At 34.8% G+C, this 20,750-nt stretch overlaps 1 protein-coding gene across 2 annotated transcripts in view; it reads right to left on the bottom strand.

Annotated features, from left to right (window-relative positions):
- LOC143249864 (uncharacterized) overlaps nt 1-20,750 on the bottom strand; it is an 83,074-nt gene that overhangs the window by 23,030 nt on the left and 39,294 nt on the right. For both annotated transcript variants that reach the window (XM_076500427.1, XM_076500425.1), the window contains exon 2: nt 15,491-15,631. In XM_076500427.1, the coding sequence (XP_076356542.1) occupies nt 15,491-15,631 (141 nt within the window). The remainder of the gene's footprint in view (nt 1-15,490; nt 15,632-20,750) is intronic.

Below are 20,750 nucleotides of genomic sequence, written 5' to 3'. Positions count from 1 at the left end.
GTGCTTGAAATAATAAAAAAATATTTGTATCTCCGACGTCTACCAATAGTTTTAGTGCGGTGCTTCTCCATAACTAGGTACGTGTGGGAATCCATAGTTACGTTATCAGTGCTTGTCAGCCAATCAGCGCTCGCGTAGATGGGTATTTCTCGTTTTCTAAGCGGCATAGAAACACCAATGCGATCGTTCACAAGTTGGAAAAAAAGAGGCCACGTTCACAAGATTGTCTTGTTTCTGGCAAACCTGAAAGGACTTAAACTGTGAAAGGGCTCTGTCTACAATCATTACGCTCAGTCATTTGAAATCGTTAGCATGTCTGCAAAAGTAAACTACTTACCTAGATCAGATCTAAAAATATATCAGTTTGATGTCTTCACACTTAACTAAATTTTCTCTTCTATTGTTATCAAATTACTTTACATTGTAACAAGCTTCTGTAAATCACTTTTAGACCAGAAGGTTTGATAAACTTTCCACAGACTACACGAAAACCGGTTTCCAGGACTAAAGATATAAATATCCATTGAGGCTAGATTGATGTTGTGATCTCGTTTCTTTGGACATCTTTCTCATGAAAGCATCCAGAAATTAGTGGACCAATATCAGAAAAAAATCTGAGCATATATTGTAGTAGAGTTGAGAAGATAATATTCCAAAAATTCGAGGTGATAAAGGTCTTTTGAGTCGGAGAGTTCTCTTTCGCAACCATAGCTATCATTTTGTGAATGAAGACTATTGCTCAGGGTTCGGTTGAAGTGTGATTTTGGAAGCCATTATTGTCCTAAACCTAAAAGAAATGGAAGTGCTTTTAGTTCTATGGAAGACATTGAAGTACATCCTTCTTCAAATGTGGTGTCCTTTGTCATCATATCTTCCTGGCATGGCGAGGTGGTTAAGGCACTAGAGTCGCAGTCCGAGAGTCGCAGGTTCGAAGCCCAGTCACATCAAACATGCTCGCCATTCCAGCCTTGGGGGCGTTATAATGTAACGGTCAAGCCCATAAATCGTTGGTAAAAGAGTAGCCCAAGAGTTGGCGGTGGGTGGTGATGACTAGCTGCTTTCCCTCTAGTCTTATACTGCTAACCTTGGGATGGCTAGCGCAGATAGCGCTCGAGTAGCTTTTTGCGAAATTCAAAATAAGCACTCATATCTTCCTGTGCGATTCTTTATCTCCTTTCAGTCTTATTCCCAAACAGGGTCGGCCGCTGGGATTGCTGGCCCTGACAGCAACCCTAAAGGGCGAGCATGTTGGGTGAAAGGACTTTGAACTCGCTATCTGTAGGTTGCAAGTCGAGCGCCCTAACAACCAGGCTTTGCCAAGTCTCTTCTTCTTCGGAAAGTGCTTTAAGACATCTCTCCAGCATTGTCCACTGGTCAGAAATTTGTCATCGACCAAAACGTTTGTTCTAAACGTAACATAACTCACGATGCAGCAATACTTAATTGCAGATTGCTTTATGAATTCTCCATATATGTTCAGTGTAAACTTAAACTTCAAAACATTAAACTATCTTACAAACTACTTCTGTTAGTTTGTGTGTTTTCCTTGTATGACTACCAAATTTTCAACATTTTTGCAATTTTAAAAGCAGAACACTTTGCAGGATGGATTAAATTTCTTACAGAAGAAGTTCTAATTAGGTAGCTGCGGAATATCAAAAAAATATACCTTCCAAAACACGATATATTTATATACAACCCTGAAACAACTGGAAATCGAATAAAAACGCTGCAGTTTTCAAATATGATTTACATTAGGCAAAAATAATTTAAATGAGAATTACACTAGCTTATGTCTTGATATGGTTTCCCAAACAGCTTTCTCATATACTCTGCTACAAAAAACACAGGTGTAATAACACTCTATGTAGGCTAAAGTCAACTGCTTTGACAGCTCAAAATAACCTTCCTTGGCTCAAGATTGCGCTGGATAATGTGAAATTACTTTATCCTTTCTCTTGTTGAGACTCTCCAGGAACAGACTGTTATTATGGACAAAGTTTCTTTTCCAATAACGCTATTCTACTGTCTTGGATACTAAGCATATTTTGTTTAATAAGTTACACAATGAGCTATTTGTATTTTGCCTACTATAGCCCGGCATGACCAGGTGGGTTAAGGCGTTCGACTCGTAATCCTAGGGTCGCGGGTTCGAATCCCCGTCACACCAAACATGCTCGCCCTTTAAGCCGTGGGGGCATTATAAATGTGACGGTCAATCCCACTATTCGTTGGTAAAAGAGTAACCCAAGAGTTGGCGGTGGGTGGTGATGACTAACTGCCTTCCCTTTAGTCTAACACTGCTAACTTAGGGATCGAGGGCGCAGATAGCCCTCGAGTAGTTTTCGCGAAATTTAAAAATAAAACAAAACAAACTTTGCCTGCTATGGGTATCGAAGCTCGGATTCTAGTGTTGTAAGTCCGCAGAGATTCCGCTGTGCTACGGGGGGGGGCACGCGATACTCTTTAATAACAAACATTCGTGATCAACATTCATGGACGGGTAATAGTGAAAACGTATACTGTCATAAATCTGTACGAATTGTTATTTTTATCCTATGGCTATTATAATTATTCACAGTAGGGAGGCCTGGTTATGTGTTTTTTTTCTCATAGCAAAGCCACATCAGACTATTTGCCGATTCTACTAATGAAAATCGAACCCCGCCTGGTTATATCTGGAAGACAAATGCCATGTATTCATTCTGAATATATGCACTGAAAACGAAAAGTTTCAGTTCTTAAAATAATAATTAGGTTCAGCTTGTGTATAGGTACTCTCAAGGCTGTATAATATATTTTATTACTTCTACCATTCTGTAATTTTAGGTTATTATAATTATTATTATCTGACCTACTGCATTAGTCGCTTCACTTGTAATTGCTTATTTGAAGTTTAGTTTGAGTTAGAGTACATTTTTATTTGTTTGTTATATTCGTCAAGGTTACACAGCGACTATTTGTTGTCCCTAATAATGAAGTGATAGACTAGGGGAGAGTTGGTTAGACAACAGTCCCACTGTCAGTCTATTAGTTATTACTGTCTCAATGCCACTCTTATAAAGCACGCATTGTCGATACCAACTGAGCTAAGGGTTAACCACTAGTGTGTGTTTATACGGCATTTTTAAACATAGATAACTCAAACTACCACACTTTTACATTACACTTATTTGTTCATTCCTGTATATAAAGCTGAGTGGTGTTAAAATATAGCGAATAAACAAAACTTCAACAAACAACCAGAAACAATCAAACAACTGGCCGATTAATGATAAGGTGGTAATTTTTTAAATAATATTTTCACAACTATTTTTTTAAAAATTGTATCTTCAACTGGTTTATTACGTATCTACTACCCTTTTTAAATAATGTTACAGACTCCAAATGCTTGTGTATGGTCCAAAATTATACATTTGTGAATTTAAAATTTTTATGTATTTATTCTTGAATTTTCAGTTATCTATTGAAAAGACTGTATATATTATGAAGGTTAGATTAAGAAAGCAATGGATGGAATTTGTTCACATGGAAGCTCAATTTTAGGTATAATAGCTACAGGGGTGCCATCAGTGAATTCAAGGATAACCTTGGTCAGATGTAATGTTTATTGCTCACTGTGTATGATTTAGGAAACGTAACAGCGCAGCGGTGTGAGTTTGTGAATTGAAATGACTTTTTAACAACAGGTGTATTTTTATGTATTGTGTTCGTGTGCATATTTTGTAAGTGGAAAGAAAACATTTGTATTTTTTTAGTTTAGAACCACAAATATTGTTGGTGTGTGCCCCTAAGGTGCTCGAACCCCTCTTGCGACCTCCCCTCTACTGATATAGTCAGTCCACCGGTTGAATATTAGAGACAGATATGCACAAATAGTCCTTCGTGAAGTTTGCGCAACATTTTAAAACAAACAAATACTGAGTTGAATATTATTGTGCTCATATACGAGGAGTCACTTGTAAGATGTCCTGTCAGTATATTCTGTTTAGAGTAAGGTTGAGATGTCCTGTCAGTATATTCTGTTTAGAGTAAGGTTGAGAAGTCCCTTGTAAGATGTACTACTCGTGTATTTTGTTTAGGGTTAGGTCCTGATTATATAATGTGTAGAAAAATATTCATGTTAATTTTATTGAACGCGTAAATCCTGCTTTAATTATTTCTTGCATGTATTTGAAAAACATACTGTAAACTTCTGTTGGAAAGTAAACGCACGGATATTGACGGCATTTATAAACAAAACCTAAACCCCTATGGCACACAGGAATATTCATCTAGTCAAAATAATATACACCAGTTTGCGTGAGCAGTAGGCTAAGGTAACTTCTGGAAACGAAATATCTGTATAAGTGTATTGAGATATTCACTCTTCTGTTAACGTTTCGCTAGCACAAAAACAAGCCAGTAAACTATCTCTATCCCTGTTGGCTGGAGTTTAATGATGCATCAGTTTACTTGGTGCTGAAAGTGTACACAAATATCGGTGAATTGTCAATCACGACTGACTGCTAGATAAATTAGCATATTTTTCACTAGCCCTCCCCTCGATATCCAATGTGGCAGAGCGAAAGGAGCACTTGAAAAATAAATTCACTTTTCAAACGTTTCATCGACAGAAAAGTTACGCTTTCTCCTTGGTAAACATACAATAAAACATAATATAACCTTAATTCTACACATTTTAAGCGTATTTTTTAAATCCGGATCTAAATCCAAACGTACGTTCTTATTAAAACTGTAAGGGTAAAAATAATTTGTTTTCAGGTAATCTTTCAAACAGTTTTAATGAACGCGGTTCTTTCTTAAAGGCAAATGAATTAACTCGATTACTGTACTATAATGTAGTGGAATGTGTATATTAGATTGTTACAGGAGTCTAGTGGCGTACTAATACATTTAAGTTTGTTAGTATTTATTTTCAATATGTGTATAACATAATCCAGTAACTCTAACGACTAATCACCAGTGTTTGAATAATTTATTGATAATTTATACAGTGTCCAAGTTAACTTGTAAATTAACGGTGGCTACCCAGGAGCACAGCGGTGCGTCTGCGGACTTATAACGCTAGAAACCGGGTTTCGATATCCGCGGTGGGCAGAGCAGACTGCCCATTGTGTAGCGTTCTGCTTAACTTCCAACAAAAAGCATTGAAGGTGTAATAACAGTCATCGCTCAGTACGAATTCTTCTTAAAGTTGTACTTTCGGTTACCATAGTAACTGGCAAATTGCCCAGTTACACAAAACTGACAATATTACTGGCGCCATCCTATGTACACGTACTCACCTACATGGGCTGGTGTACCGTTTATCCAGGTCGATAAATTTCAGTCAGTCCTAACAACAACAAAAATTAAAATTCTATTTTCAAACTAATATTGCCGCGAAGACTCGTGATAAAAAATTCGTATTATCGATATAATTACCATAATACACTGTACATTATAATCAAGGTTGTACACAAATCGTTTACTAACTATTTTAACTCAATAGTTACTTACAAACAGATAGGGTAAAAATGTACATTGAAATGTACACATACACCTTTGACAACACAGTAGCGATGGTTAAACATGTCATATTCTGGGATAAAGAAAAAAAGTTAAAACATAGATTAATTTTGATGTCATTTCGAATATTCGAAAACATAAAACGTTCCATATAATTTTGCACACACTGTAAATCTGTGCCAACGGATCGAACATCGACTTCGGAAGCTCTGGTTCTCTTTTAAATCTCTTATTTCTCCCTTACTGTTTGTACCTTCACTGTTTAAACACTAATCACTACAGTGTTTTCACAAGATAAAGGCACTAACACAAAGCTATTAGTTCGTTTCCTATGAAATGACTAAATGTATAGGTAAAAATTAAAACTCCAAATTTTCAACAAACACCAATTTTATTAATCAAAACGTGCTCCATTTGCTACAATGGTTTTCTCCCAAACGGGATACAAATGAAATATTCCGTCTCTATAAAACTCCGTTGTTTAGGAGACTATAAACTCTTCAAAGACCTAAACAATAGTCTGCTGATTCCTAAATGTTTTGTTCCGAAAAAAAACACAGCTCCAAGTACCGGAGAAGGTGATAATTAGTTGGAGACGGGTTATATTAGTATCGTGAGTACTCCAAAATTATGTATTTCAATTCTCTCAATTTGAAAATGGTGATTTGTAAGGTATGGTGTCTGGCGTTATCTTGCAGCGTAATCGGTCCATGTCTGGTACCAATGATGGCTGTTTGTTGGTTAATTTGTGGTGCATTTTATCAATTTGTTGGAAGTAAGTATTAAAACTTGGTTTTCAGCGGTGTGAGTCTGCAGATATGCCGCTGTGCTACTATGAGGCTATGCAGGTTAGTAAATCATTTTTGTACAGTTTTATCAAAATATTTAAACGTGTAGTCTAGTAGCCTGTCGTGAATTGGTTTTATGATTTCATATTTTGTGTACGAATTTTCGTATTTGTTTGCCTGTATACTCTTTATGCTAAAGTGATTACTGAGTTTTGTTTTGTGGTTTGGTAACGTCTAATGTTACTCCATACCGGGCAGACATATTCTGTTACTAGATATATAAATTCACTGTTAATATATCTTAATGATATTTTATGGAGATGCTCCACTATTTGTATTCGACAATATTCTAGCATAGTTTCCTAGTTGTCATACTTTTTTATGATGTAGACAATATCATTATTCCATAATATTTTAGAAGAATATGATAATCCTAGAAAATTTCCTGATATGATGACATGCAGGCGGGTTTATATATATACTTCTGGTGGATGTCTACATTATTTTATTGATTTTGAGATCAGTTTTGGAACATTTATCATAATTCATGTTTTTCACAATATTCCATTACTTGATTTAGAACTAGTCGTTAACTTGGGGCAGCTGTTGACACGATTGTTCAGCACTTTCCTATAGTTGTAAAACTGAAATTTGGATCTGTTAGGGAAATACCGCTTTACATACAAAATGAAGATGGTACCTACCCCTTCCTGGGAGACACCCACCTCTGGAATAAAATAGTCTTGAGTAGGTGCCCACTAGGTTAACTTGAGATTTTCTGTTTTCTAGAAAGGTAAATAACCTACGAATAACACGTGTCAATAAACTAATTTATCTTATTATTTATATTACAACATTATGTCATTCAGTGTCGAATGTTTTCTCTGGATCGAGAAAGGCGGCAACTGAGCATTTGTATTAAAACTACCTATTAGAGTTTCAGTTAATCAAACTAAATGATATGTAGTTTGTCGACATTTTCTGAAACCGTTTCGTACTCCGGATAATTTTGATGAGAAAAGCGAAGACAGATTTTGAATTATTCTTTCTAGAATTTTACCCAAACAACTGGTGACATTTAGTTGGTAAATCTGGTTATTTACCGGTTTTCCTTCCTATCAGAACATTTTCTTGCTTCCAAGAAGCGGTGATGTAACCAAGAATTTTGAGATAAATTGAATAATGCTGTTAAGAAATCAAACAATTTCAGGGGACCTTTTTTTAAGGAGAATGATTTTATAACATTCTCACCAGGTGGTTAACGTGTTGTGTGTTTTACAAATGTGACTGCTTCTATATTCGTGATTGTGTTTGTAAGTTTTACACCATTGAAGTCATCAGGTTCACTACACAGCTTTATACCACTGAAATCATCAGGTTCACTACACACTTTTATACCATTGAAACCATCAGATTTAGTATTCAGTTTACGTAGCCTAATAAACTGGGGTTGGAAGAGTCTTTTTTTATACGTATGGGATGGTTAGGATTAACGAACAAACAGTTGTGGTCGTCTGTAGGTTTATAATGAACATTGATTATTATTTTGTACGAAGATACAGAAAGAAGAATACCTAAGAATGGTAGTGATTAATCGGAAATGTGATGAATGTTATACAATGAAGGATGTAAGTTACTTACATAATGATACAGAAAGAAGAATATCTAAGAATGGTAGTGATGAATCGGAAATGTGATGAATGTAAGACAATGAAGGATGTAAGTTACTTACATAATGAATAAACATGACCTCCAATTTAGTATGTTTTCGGTTACAGATTTACTGTTCAGTTAGTGATACCTGAAGAAGGGTATTGATCGAAACGTTGTATCGACAGCAGTATGTATATATATATTAAAATATTTATATATCTGTAGTTAACTTTTTGGTGGTTTCATCTACAGCATTTTTCTTTGTCTGTGTTGTGTTTGTTGATAAATCGTTTCAGATATGTCCAGAAATAATTAAGGTCTGTGAGTTTAATTGTGAGCAGTAGTAGCCCCATGTGTGTAGTCTTAACTGTTTTATATCTTTTCGTGTTTTATTTCTTAGTATGTTTTAATGGATCGATTTCTATCGTCTTTTTTTATCCTACTTGTTATCTGTATATATGGTTGCCATATGTCGCGAGTCAAATATTGTTTCTGTTTACGTATCGACTGTTACGCTACATCAGTGATTGTTTGATATTATTCATCTGGCGAGGTGGTTAAGGCACTCAACTCGTAATCCGAAGGTGGCGGGTTTGAATCCCCGTCACACCAAACATGTTCGACCCTTTCAGCCATGGGGGTATTATAATGTGACGGTTAAGCCCACTATTCTTTGGTTAAAGAGTAGCCCAAAAGTTGGCTGTGGGTGGTCATTATGGTGGGGTTCGAAATTAGAGACACGTGAGATTGGTATATTATCACACCGTCAAAATAAAAGTGTGCATTAAAAGTTATTACTGATTTGGGATAAATATATAGAAAGACCTGGGACATGACTAGAATCGTAAGGAGACGTATGTGAGAGTACATTGTAAACTTCCAAGTTTTTCTTCTTTGAATATCGTGTATAGCTACTCGAAAGTTATTAGTGCAAGACATTCCTAGTTTTGAAGAGACAGACTATAGGAAAGCACTATCCGTTTCCACCCCTTGGGCTACTTTTTACCAACGAATAGTTGGATTGATCGTTACGTCATAACGTTTCTAAGGCTGAAAGGACGAGAATATTCGGATGTAGCATTCGAACCCATAACCTTCGGATTGTGAGTCGAGTGTTCCTAACCCTTAGACCATGTCTCAGAACAGAGGTTTAGACGTATTTCATCAACTAGTTACATTTCTTCATTCTTATATAACAATGAATAACTTTAGCCGACATTTACTTAAAAACTGCACAAATTGTAACGAAGTTGAATATATTTCCCAACAGTAGTCCTTTCGGCTTAAATATAATGATTTTCAAGAACACAACGTATTAATTCTATGTACGTTAAAATATGACTATCCTTTGACTCAGCTGTACGTATGAAGGCTTGTCACAAAAAATCAAGGTTCGATTCCGGCTATGGACATAGCACAGATGGCCCACTGTGTTTAAGAACAAACGAAATAATTTTATATTATAAACGTTACTATCAGAATATCTTTGTGACGTCTTGTCAGATACTGTGTTATTTCGTATCCCTAGTTCATTAGTGTGCAGGTATAACCAAGAGGTTAAACTGTTAGATATCGAACCGAAGGGTCTACTAGATACACTCCACATTTTCTTTACATACGCATTATAAAAGTGGCAGTCAATATAGCAATTCGGTTAAAATGGCTGGACAAAGTAATTTTGGCGACGAGTGTTGTTGGTTTTCTGCCTTCTTTCTGACCAGTAGTTCAAAGTTAAAGACGAATATGATTTATCAGTAACTTGACCATTTGGCTCATGAACGTATAACGTGCCGTTCGGATTAAAAAAAAAAGATTTCTATTTAACTTTCACATATATATATATATTAGTAGGCATGTCAAGAAAATATTTACTCCTACTGTCGTGGGAGTAACAATCTGACACGTTAAGCCTAACCACATCTGGAAATAAACTTACACCGCTGTTGCTAACTCTTTAGTTTCAATTATGTTATGGTTACATATAAATTCTGAAATACACTAATTAAAAACGTATGGAGAATTTACAACATCTTTTCTTTCGACAAACCTGCATCGTGCACTCACAAAGAAAAACAATAAAGTTTATAAAGGTCTGTTTTAGAACTTTCGCGCAAAGCTACATTATGGTTATTCTAAATTTCGACTGATAGATAAGAGAAAAGGTGGGCAGGTATTCAAATCGTCCAATTCATAAGCTGGTCTTGTCTGATCGAATAGAAGGATTTCACTGTCTGATAGAACCACAATGTACTGGCTAGACATTTCAATTTCCATTTATACGATACAATCATGTACTTTAAAATTTCACTCATTTTCGAAGCTCGAACTATAATAACATACAGACTACTACAAATAATAAAAAAAAACATCTTCGAATCAAGGACTTGTGACATCAAAAGTCTCAAGCTTAGAGTCAACGTCATTATATCAATGACTGCATTAGCAGTTGTCATTTGATAAATACAGAAACAAATTATTACACCCACTTGTGTCCCGCTGGGAAAGCGGCAAGTCTATAGATTTACAATGCTAAAATCAGGGGTTTGATTCCCCTCGTGAACCCTGCAGGTAGCCCTATGAGGCTTTGCTATAAGAAAAATACATACACAAAAACGCGTTAAACCCACTTATACTATTAACCTTTGATTGACCTCTGTTTTGGAAACAAACAAGAAGGTAAAGATTCAATGGCATGTTGCACTTACTGATATAAACACTTGTTTCTGAACAACAAGGCTTTTTTTATTCAGGATAATGCGTTTTACAAGGAGCAGTAGAGTCACCCACTATCTTTATCACTAAGCAATTAGTTCTACTGCAGGTTTTCATTACGTTAAAGCTCCTATCTGTTTCAACCCGTGTTTGAAACTAACGTTTCCTACGTCGATGTTAGAATATTCATTACGTATATTAACCAAGCCATTTAAACCAAATATATTAATTTAACGTTTTTATGAGTAGCGGATTACCTTGTATATTTACGCGATGGTTTTAGTCATTATCGATGAATATATATATATATTTCGTAATATCATAACTACTAGAAGGATAGATTATGTTTTAAATAAAAGGAAGTTGGTGTTCCACAAAATATAACACTCATTATTTTCTTATTTATGAGAAGAAATTATAAAATCGTAAGTCAATTTGACGTAATTAGCAAGCATAATGAGAAAAGTATTGGACGAAGTTGTACATCTTGTTTCTAAGGTCGTCAACTAACTGACGAGGCTTCAAATAAATTTATTTCTCAAATCTTAAGATCTGCATGGTTATTTTGTTGTTCATTTATTTCGCGCAAAGTTATAATTGGGCTGTCTGTATCTGTACATAACAGTTTCTAATTTTCAAAGAATAGATTACAGGGAAGGTTGATAGTAAACGTCATCCATTGCCAAATCTTTGTCTACTTCTGTCATATTGAATATTTAGATTTTATTATTATTCTAACACATATAAGACCCTAATTTGCGGAGCGTGATTTTTTTTTTATATTTTGGTGGTAAAAAAACGCATCCTTGCTTCCACAGTCTGGCATGATTTTAAAAATCTGTATAAGTAGGTAAATTTATCTTTAATATAATTAATTCACAAAATATTAACTAGATTTAGTAAATATGGGGACTAAATGAATTGGTATATGCTTTTAATTCAGATTTTAGTAGCGTAACGTTTGATTAGGTATAGTACGCATAACGGTTCTTTGCTTAGTTACAATTCAACCTGCAGTGAGATTGTAAGTCAAATTAAATACTTTACTAAAAGTAAAGAACTTAACTCTAAAGACGACCCTAATCTGTTGGGCAACACATTCCAGCCCTTGGTTTTTATGTTGACAAGGAACTATTGGAGGGAGGAAAATAAAAAATAATGGAGAAGGATATGGATTATGAACTTAAAGAGGTTATAGTTATAGGTGATTCCTTGACACAGTATGTTGACAGAATAGCCTTTGGGGTAAATGGGGAGAAAATAGATTATGCTACTCTGGGGTATAGGTGGAAGATATAACTGACAGAGCAAGAGATATAATGAAGAGGACTGGCAACAGTGCAGTCTTTGTTGTGTACATAGGTTAATGATACAAGGACAAATTGATTGGCTATCTGTGCTCTGCTCACTACAGGTATTGAAACCAGTTTCTAGTGGTGTGATTCTGCCACTGAGGGGCCAATATAAGGAAAGGTAAGTCAGACAAGGTAATTAATAAGTACAAGGGGTTGGTAAAAGCAGTTACAGATAAAGGCCATAAGTTATTTGTGAGAGAGACATTACTAAGAAGTAACCATGGAGAAGAGATTTTGAGTAGGTCATTAGGACAAAACTCTAGGTTGAAATTAATATGACAGGATAAGCAGGTTAGCTGGTGGAACTTATGGGAACAGTTCAGTGGGAAGAGGGAACTTTTTGGAATGGATGGTTTACATCAAAGTGGAAAAGGGTCTAGCATGTTTGTAAGGGTTATTAAGTCATCTGTAAAGGAAGTTTTAAACTAGGACTAGATAGTGGTGAGGGAAAAGATAAACAAAACTAAAATGTAGAGGCAAGTCTAGCGTAGAGAATCAATATAGCAGTAGTTATAAGGAAAGACTAATTGTTAATATTGTACTGCTAGAAGTATAAAAAATAAAACATTACTTTAGGACACTGGTAACAACAGAATATTTTGATATTATGGGTTTAACTGAAACATGGTTAACAACAGATGATTGTCATGACAGAAATGGTTATAGGTTATTTAACAGGGAAGAGTAGTGAATAGAGGAAGGAGTGGTTTTATATGTAAACCACGAGTTACATCCTGTTGACGTTGAAGATGTCAAACAGAATAGCAAGGATATTGATTCAATTTCAGACTCTATTAGTGGATATAAAGGGAAAAGGCTTCTAGAGAGAATTTGTTACAGACCATTAAACGATACTGATGAACGTAATGAGAAGCATCACTATGAGATTAGGATTTCAGTTAATAATGAAGTCAAAACTATGGGTGACTTTAATTTTAGGAACATAGACTGAGAAATACTAGAGTCAAATTGTGAGGGAAAAAGGTTTATAGAAACAAGATGATTTTCTTCACCAATTAGTTAAGAAACTGCTGTAAACAATGATTTATTGTCAACTATAAATACAGAAATAATGGAGAAGATGGAAACTGGTGAACATCCTGTTGAAGTTGAGAATATTAAGGACTCTAAAAAGGACACTGGATCCACTTGGATTTCTGTTTATGGAAATCCAGTGAAAAGCACTCTTCACCAAGGAAATTAGCACAAGTAATGTTATTTTATATTTATTGGTAGCTTCTAAGATAGGTATGGTTGAGAGGGTAGAAAATGTGGAACACCTAAGTACAAGTGATCACTAGGTTTGATTTTTTGTTATATATGGAAATATAAGAAATAATATTTTGATTCCAAATTTCAAGAAAGAAAATTTTAAAGGGATGCAACAAAAATTATCCATTGTGAATTGGGCAGCTGAGTTATTTGGAGACACAGAACAAACATGGATTTTTTTTTTTAAGTATTCAAAACCAATATATTCCATACAGGGTAGCCACAAGTAAAAAAAACAGATTGGCTCATAAAGGGAATAAAAGATAAAATTAAAGAAAAGCATGAGAAATACAAGAAATTTAAACTTACTGATATTTTAGAAAAAAACAAAATTAAAAAATCTGTTGAAAATGACAACATCCAAAAGAATGTATGAAAAATTTTGACTGAAAACATAAAAATTAACAGTAAGAATTTTATAAAATATTACATGTTAGGGGTAAACAAAATATTTAGATAATTCTAGTTACTCAATGGGACCAGAAGGTTGATTCTTTCTTTCTGTTAATTAGTTTTACTTGTGAGTATTGCTTACAACGCTAAAAATCAGGTTCGATACCTGTTGTAAGCAAAGCACAGTTAGCACATTGTGTAGCTTTGCACTTTAACAAAAACCAAAATAAAATCCTTTTGGGTATTCGTAAAATGATCACAGAATTGAATTCAAATGTAATTCAATCAAACACTCACTTTGTCCCCCGCTGGCACAACGGTAAGTCTACGGATTTACAACGCTAAAATCAGGGGTTTGATTCCCTTTGGTGGACTCCAAAGATAGCCCATAAGAAAAACATACAAACACTGACTTTCCTGAATAAGACCTTTAAGGAATTTTGGAGTAATACTAGAAAAAACTACAGGTCAATGGTCAAGGAAGCTGAACATAATATAAATCACATAAATGTAGGACATAATGAACAGGGTCACATACTGATTAAGGTTCGGTCTTCAAGATTATCGGACTGCCAAACATCGTAGGGAACATTAGACAGTGTACAAGGTTTTCCACATCTTTATAGACCATACTATCAAGGCTACTCTTAGTAGACATCTAGCAGTGCTAAAGGTGTAATATTTAATCATGGTAGCTGGACTTGTAACAGGTTGTATAGCTTAAGACACATTGCCCAGGGTAACTGGACTTACAAAGTCACCTTGGGTTTAAAGTGATATTCAAAGTTATTTAACTTAATATAAGTCATTAGCAGAGATTTGAAAGCTTATTTTATTAACTTAATAGACAGTAACTACCCCTTTGTTTAAAACATAACTACATTACATTGAAAACTCTCAATAATGTGTGTGGTAATGTTAAAAAAATGTTAAAACAGATATTCACAAGAAGCAATACGATACAACAACTGAATGTATCTCAAATCTGAAACCCTGTCTTCACGGAAAGACTGATATGTGAAATGTCCATTACTATCTTAACAGTTAAACCGTCACTATCACATTAGAACAATGGTTAAAATATTCTTTACCACTTCGTATTACACTATTTTAACAGTTTTACCGTCACTATCACATTAGAACAATGGTTAAAATATTCTTTACCACTTCGTATTACACTATTTTAACAGTTTTACCGTCACTATCACATTAGAACAATGGTTAAAATATTCTTTACCACTTCGTATTACACTAATAGATAAAAGGTCCTCGCTTTCCACTATCACATTAAAGCAATAGTTAAACTATCCATTACCACTGTATTAGAACAGTAAACTATCCATTACCACTGTATTAGAACAGTAGTTAAACTATCCATTACCACTGTATTAGAACAGTAGTTAAACTATCCATTACCACTGTATTAGAACAGTAAACTATCCATTACCACTGTATTAGAACAGTAAACTATCCATTAACACTGTATTAGAACAGTAGTTAAACTATCCATTACCACTGTATTAGAACAGTAGTTAAAATATCCATTACCACTGTATTAGAACAGTAGTTAAAATATCCATTACCATTGTATTAGAACAACTTGTGAACTATCTATTACCACTATATACTAGAACAACAAGTAAACTGTCCATTACCACTATGTATTAGAACAATAAGTAAACTGTTAATTACCACTATGTATTAGAACAATAGGTAAACTATTAATTAGCACTATGTATTAGAATAATAGGTAAACTATCCATTACTTAGCCTTGTTTTGATAGAGAAGTATGAAACCTTACCTACCTGGATAACACCAGCCCTCTCTGGACAGAATATCGGAGCTGCTTTTGCACGTGCATCGGTTTCTTACCTCATCACAGTAGATATGATGAATGTTTTTACAATCATAATTACTTTCACAGTAGTTGGGATCTTTCTGGGGATCTGAAAGAATAAGTAAAGAATGCCATTTTAACAGTTTATAATTATTTATAATTTCAATCTTGTGCATAGAACAAAACTAATATAGAAGACCTATCACCAGTTCTCTAAAGTTATGAAATGATGTAACACTGATGTTGACATGGGTTAGCGCATACAATCACAACAAAAGTTAGAAAGTTTTCAGTGAATTCGTTCAATAACGAATAATAATGAATAATAATTCAGTAACTATAATTCAAAATGGTGGCACGTAGTTACTGGTTATTTAAATATCATATGGTAGTAGAAGCTTAGTAAATAGGCCGTATTAGTTCATATATAAGAAAATATAAACAAAACTTCTGAATGATAAAGGAAATTACGTTTGGTCGTAAACCATAGAGAGAAGTGATAAGTATGGGGATTCGTGGTTTTGTTTGTGAAGAAACATTTGTTTCTTAGACAGATTCTTGTAGAAAGTTCCAGAACAATGTGAATATGGACATGACGTAAAATAACTCACAATGTTTCTAAGAAGATGTCCTTTAGGAACTACAATACTAATAGTCATTTATGTCCAGTTACAGCACGGTAGCATTGTCGATTTAAGTTCTTCGCCTCTAAGGACTTCCTTGTTTTGCGTTCGTATGTCATCTTGTATCAGTTTTCAGAATGATATTAAAAGTTGAATAAAATATTTTTCTAAAGTTATCCTTCATAGTTGATTCCAAGGTAAATCTGTTCCTTTCTACCGCATTTAGATAATTATAACATACACGAAGATGTTAACAAACTGATTTCAATTCTGTTAACCTAATTTATTTCAATCCGGCATCACATCTGTTAATTCATCTTGATGAGGCTGGTGTCAGACTTGTACGTTGACCCTTCTGTAAAACGAGCACCAAAATCGATATTAAAATTTACTTTCGATTTGGTTAGCTGTGTTTTAATTATAAAGTACAAAGGCACTACAGTTGCTAGTGTTATCTTAAAGATAATTTCTTAGAAAGATAACGTTTTCGCTCAAGGATATTTTTAAAATAGCGGTTAAAATAAAAACCGTTTGACCTCAGCTGTATTTTACGCCGTTCTAACTGAATTTCCACCGATTTACTGATAGGTTTGCTTTATAATATTATCTTGTTGGTGTCAGATAGCCATCAATACACAGAGTTGAAAATACAACTTGAACGATGACCTGGCGCTGCTTGTTTAACTGAACATGAGAAAGTACAACATAGTTATCAGATGTTATCTGGCCAAGCGTGCTAAGGCGTTCGACTCGTAATCCGAGGATCGTGGGTTCGAATCCCGGTCGCACCAAACATGCTCGCCCTTTCAGCCGTGGGGGCGTTATAATGTGACGGTCAATCCCACTATTCGTTGGTAAAAGAGTAGCCCAAGAGTTGCGGTAGGTGGTGATGACTAGCTGCCTTCCCTCTAGTCTTACATTGTTAAATTAGGGACGGCTAAAACAAACAAACAAACATATCAAATGTTGACAATATTCCTTCATTATATATTATTAAGTCCCTGATGAATGTTTTTCTTCTAATTACAATTTATAACGAGGTGAGTCAACATTAGAATAAGCGTCACTTTTCAAAATAGACTGACGTTATAACCTTTCATTGACGTCTAAAGTGTCAATCTCTTAACCCATCAAGCCAGGCTAAAACTACTGTCTTCTGAGGAATGTTTCATTAAAATAAGGCCCAGCATGACCAGGTGGGTAGAGCGCTTGACTCGTAATCTGAGAGTCGTGGATTCGGTTCCCCGTCGCACCAAATATAGTCGTCCTTTGAGCCGTAGGTGCGTTATAATGAGACGGTTAATCCCACTATTTTTTGGTGAAAGAGTCGCCCAAGAGTTGGCGGTGGGTGGTGATGAGTAGCTGCCTTCCCTCTAGTCTTACACTGCTAAATTAGGGACAGCTAGCGCAGATAGCTTTCGAGTAGCTTTGCGCGAAATTCAAAACAAACAAACATGTTATTACAGAAGAAGGTAAGACAATAATAAGTAAAATATCAACTTCTGTTTGTAGAATCTCTTAATACGGCATTGACTTCTGGATGTTATGTTATTTATAGTTCGTTTTTTATTTAAAAACCTCCTCTAATATGTAATGTTTAACGAAGCAAACATTTTCTTTCTTTGTTAAAGACTCCTATTAAATTTACAAATAATTAGACAAAAACAAGTTGAAATAAAAACACGTTTCAGGTACTACTGACGTAAACAGATTTGGTAAATGACGAAACTTCTGGCGTACGCGCGAGGTAATATATCGATAAATCCGGTCAGAACCGGTTTATACAAAAAAAAAAAAAAAAAATCGCTGAAAGAGTTTTAAAATCATTCGAAGCTGATGTTATTGACTAAAGATAAAACAAACATATTGATTGAGAACCCCTGGTGAGCCACCGGTAAGTCTATGGCGGTTCGATGCAATTCGATGGACACAGTAGGTAGCCCAGTGTGGCTTTACTAAAAGAAAAATACATATATACACATTAACCGAGGAAATTCCACAATTGTAATTAACATTTTTAAGTAAGAAACTCCTTGACAGGATAAAACAAACGAATGTATGCTACAAATGATGATGATTTGTTTGTGACTCGACATCAAGTAAAAAATATAACTACATTTCACTCTCCTTGTTAACAGTCTAAAATGTTAACTAATTTTAAACGTTAAAGGGAATAATTAATAAGAATGACTTTCCAGATTTTTCCTGCTTTTAACTTCTGAAAATCTGACAAAGGTTTCAAAATATTTGGATACAAAATTCAATGTTTGTTGTATTCATGCACGTGTATATCCCCCAGGTAGTAAAAAGTTTCCTAAAGCACACCGACTAAGTCAGGAACTGTACTGCAGGCAATCATTTCAAACTTGACAAACACAATACAGTTAGATTCCAATAAAAGCTAAAATCTATTTGCGTTTGTATTTTTATGTAAATTTTACTCTGTGGTCGACTTCCCTGTTTCTTATTATGATTGTATTCTGACTACAAATGTGAAGAGATTTTCTAAAACATCCGCATAGATCAAGGATAGAAACAATTATCTTGAGCTTTGATATCATTACAAAGGGCAAAAGTGTACTCCATTATCAAATATTCCCAATAGCATATTAAGAAAAGATCACTCTTATTCATACCTATTTGTACACGTATCCGTTTCACCTCTTAAAATGGTCAAAAGTAACACAAGATTTTAAACGATGCTGTGTGTAATCTTTATCTAGTTAAAAGAACTATCTTATATTTATAAGCTTTCGACATCCAAAATACAATAGTAAAAGAATTACCTGAATATACACTAGTTATAAACAATGAAACTAGTAAAAGCTTCAGCTATGGTATGGTTAGAAACGTGAATAAATGAAAGTCACGTAGGTTTTATAGATTAGAAAAATATCCTTTTATGTAAGCATTCTGATTCTCTCGACTACGTTTCTCATGAGACATGGCGAGGTGATTAAGGCATTAGACTCGTCAGCTGAGGGTCGCGGATTCGAGTCCCCGTCACACCAAACGTGCTCTCTTTTCAGACTTGGGGCGTTAAAATGTTACGATCAATCCCACTATTCGTTGGTAAAAAATAAACCAACCCAAATAATGAGACAGCTAAGATTACTTTTTCTTTTGTTTGTATTCTCTATTATCTTACTTTTTCGATATAAATGTATTTTTTGGTTTGTTTTAACGAAAACCGTAACGTTGCAAAATTTGTTTTGTAGGATTGTCTTTTTTATGTTTTTAATTTTTGGATATTTTTTTTTCTTTTGTGATCGTCCCACGGTGGGTTTGTTTGTTTTTGGAATTTCGCGTAAAGCTATGCGAGGACTATCTGTGCTAGCCATCCCTAATTTAGCAGTGTAATACTAGAGAGAAGCCCGCTAGTCGCCACCACCCACCGCTAACACATGGGCTACTCTTTTACCAACGAATAGTGAGATTTACTTCAGATTACGAGTCGAGTGCCTTAATCACCTGGCTTCCCACGGTGGGACGGCAGTAAGTTTACAGACATAGAACAGTACAGTTCGTGGTTTGATTCCCTACAGTAGACACACTAGATAGCCCAATGTGGCTTTGCTCTAAAACAAAAACACTTTTGCGATATTTCATAAATAGGATCCACTCCACACTAACGAAGACATGTTGTAAATATTATACAGGTTTACAATATCAAATGTACAGAAATGATTAAAAACACGAAAGTTTATATGTCGTAACAGATTCACAGCTAAAAACAGCGAGGCTAGAAAAACAAAAATAATAACCAAGATATCAGTGAAAGTCCTACAATCATAATATAGAAAACACAGCTTCCCATCACTGTTGTTCGGCAGTTGATGAATAGAATATCGAACGAGAGCCTAATAAGATCATTTGTGAGGGAAGTATATTACAGTTAAACTTGGCATTTCCTTTGTAATATAAAATCATTCTGGATGTTGAACAAGTACCCAAAATAACTGTTATTTTGTAGCCTAGAATAATTCTGTTGGGCACTGCAGTGTACCGATAGAAGAAAAATAAATGACCAGCACAAAGTTAGTTTGTCAACTCTAACTGATCAGTATCACAAATAAGACGAATGACGACACAGCAGCTGCTGTCCACGAAAAAGCTTTACGAGATGTCATTATCTGAGGGTCGTGCAAGAACCTTGAAAACAGCCATAACCTGTTCTCTATACATCAACCGCGAAATCCCTTAGTGATAGAGTATATATGGGTCATAGTTTCCAGAATATAAGAACTAATCTCAGGGAACTTATTTCTACACCAGCCAACACCCAAACAACATTTGAAGCAGACCAACAAGTAAAGATACGAGGGAAAGATTGTGGGTGGTACATCTGTTGAAGAGGAAAATTAGCCGATATAACTAATAAATTTACCAATTATCGGCCCACTTGCTACAACGTTTTCTATAGAGATATTGGAATTAAATATTTAGTGGGCTGTTCGTCACTACTTAGGATGAAATAAAAATGACCGAAATGCTATATTTTTAACACTTCAATTAAACAAAACATGTTGTTTTAATATTTTAGTCTAAGATTAGATCAAAATAAGTCCAAATGCGCTCCTATAGAACTAACCACATGTTTTCTCC

The sequence above is a fragment of the Tachypleus tridentatus genome, chromosome 4, assembly GCF_004210375.1.
Source record: "Tachypleus tridentatus isolate NWPU-2018 chromosome 4, ASM421037v1, whole genome shotgun sequence".
Taxonomy (NCBI): domain Eukaryota; kingdom Metazoa; phylum Arthropoda; class Merostomata; order Xiphosura; family Limulidae; genus Tachypleus; species Tachypleus tridentatus.
Note: the sequence above shows the minus strand (reverse complement) of the source record. Positions and strands in the feature narration are given on the sequence as shown.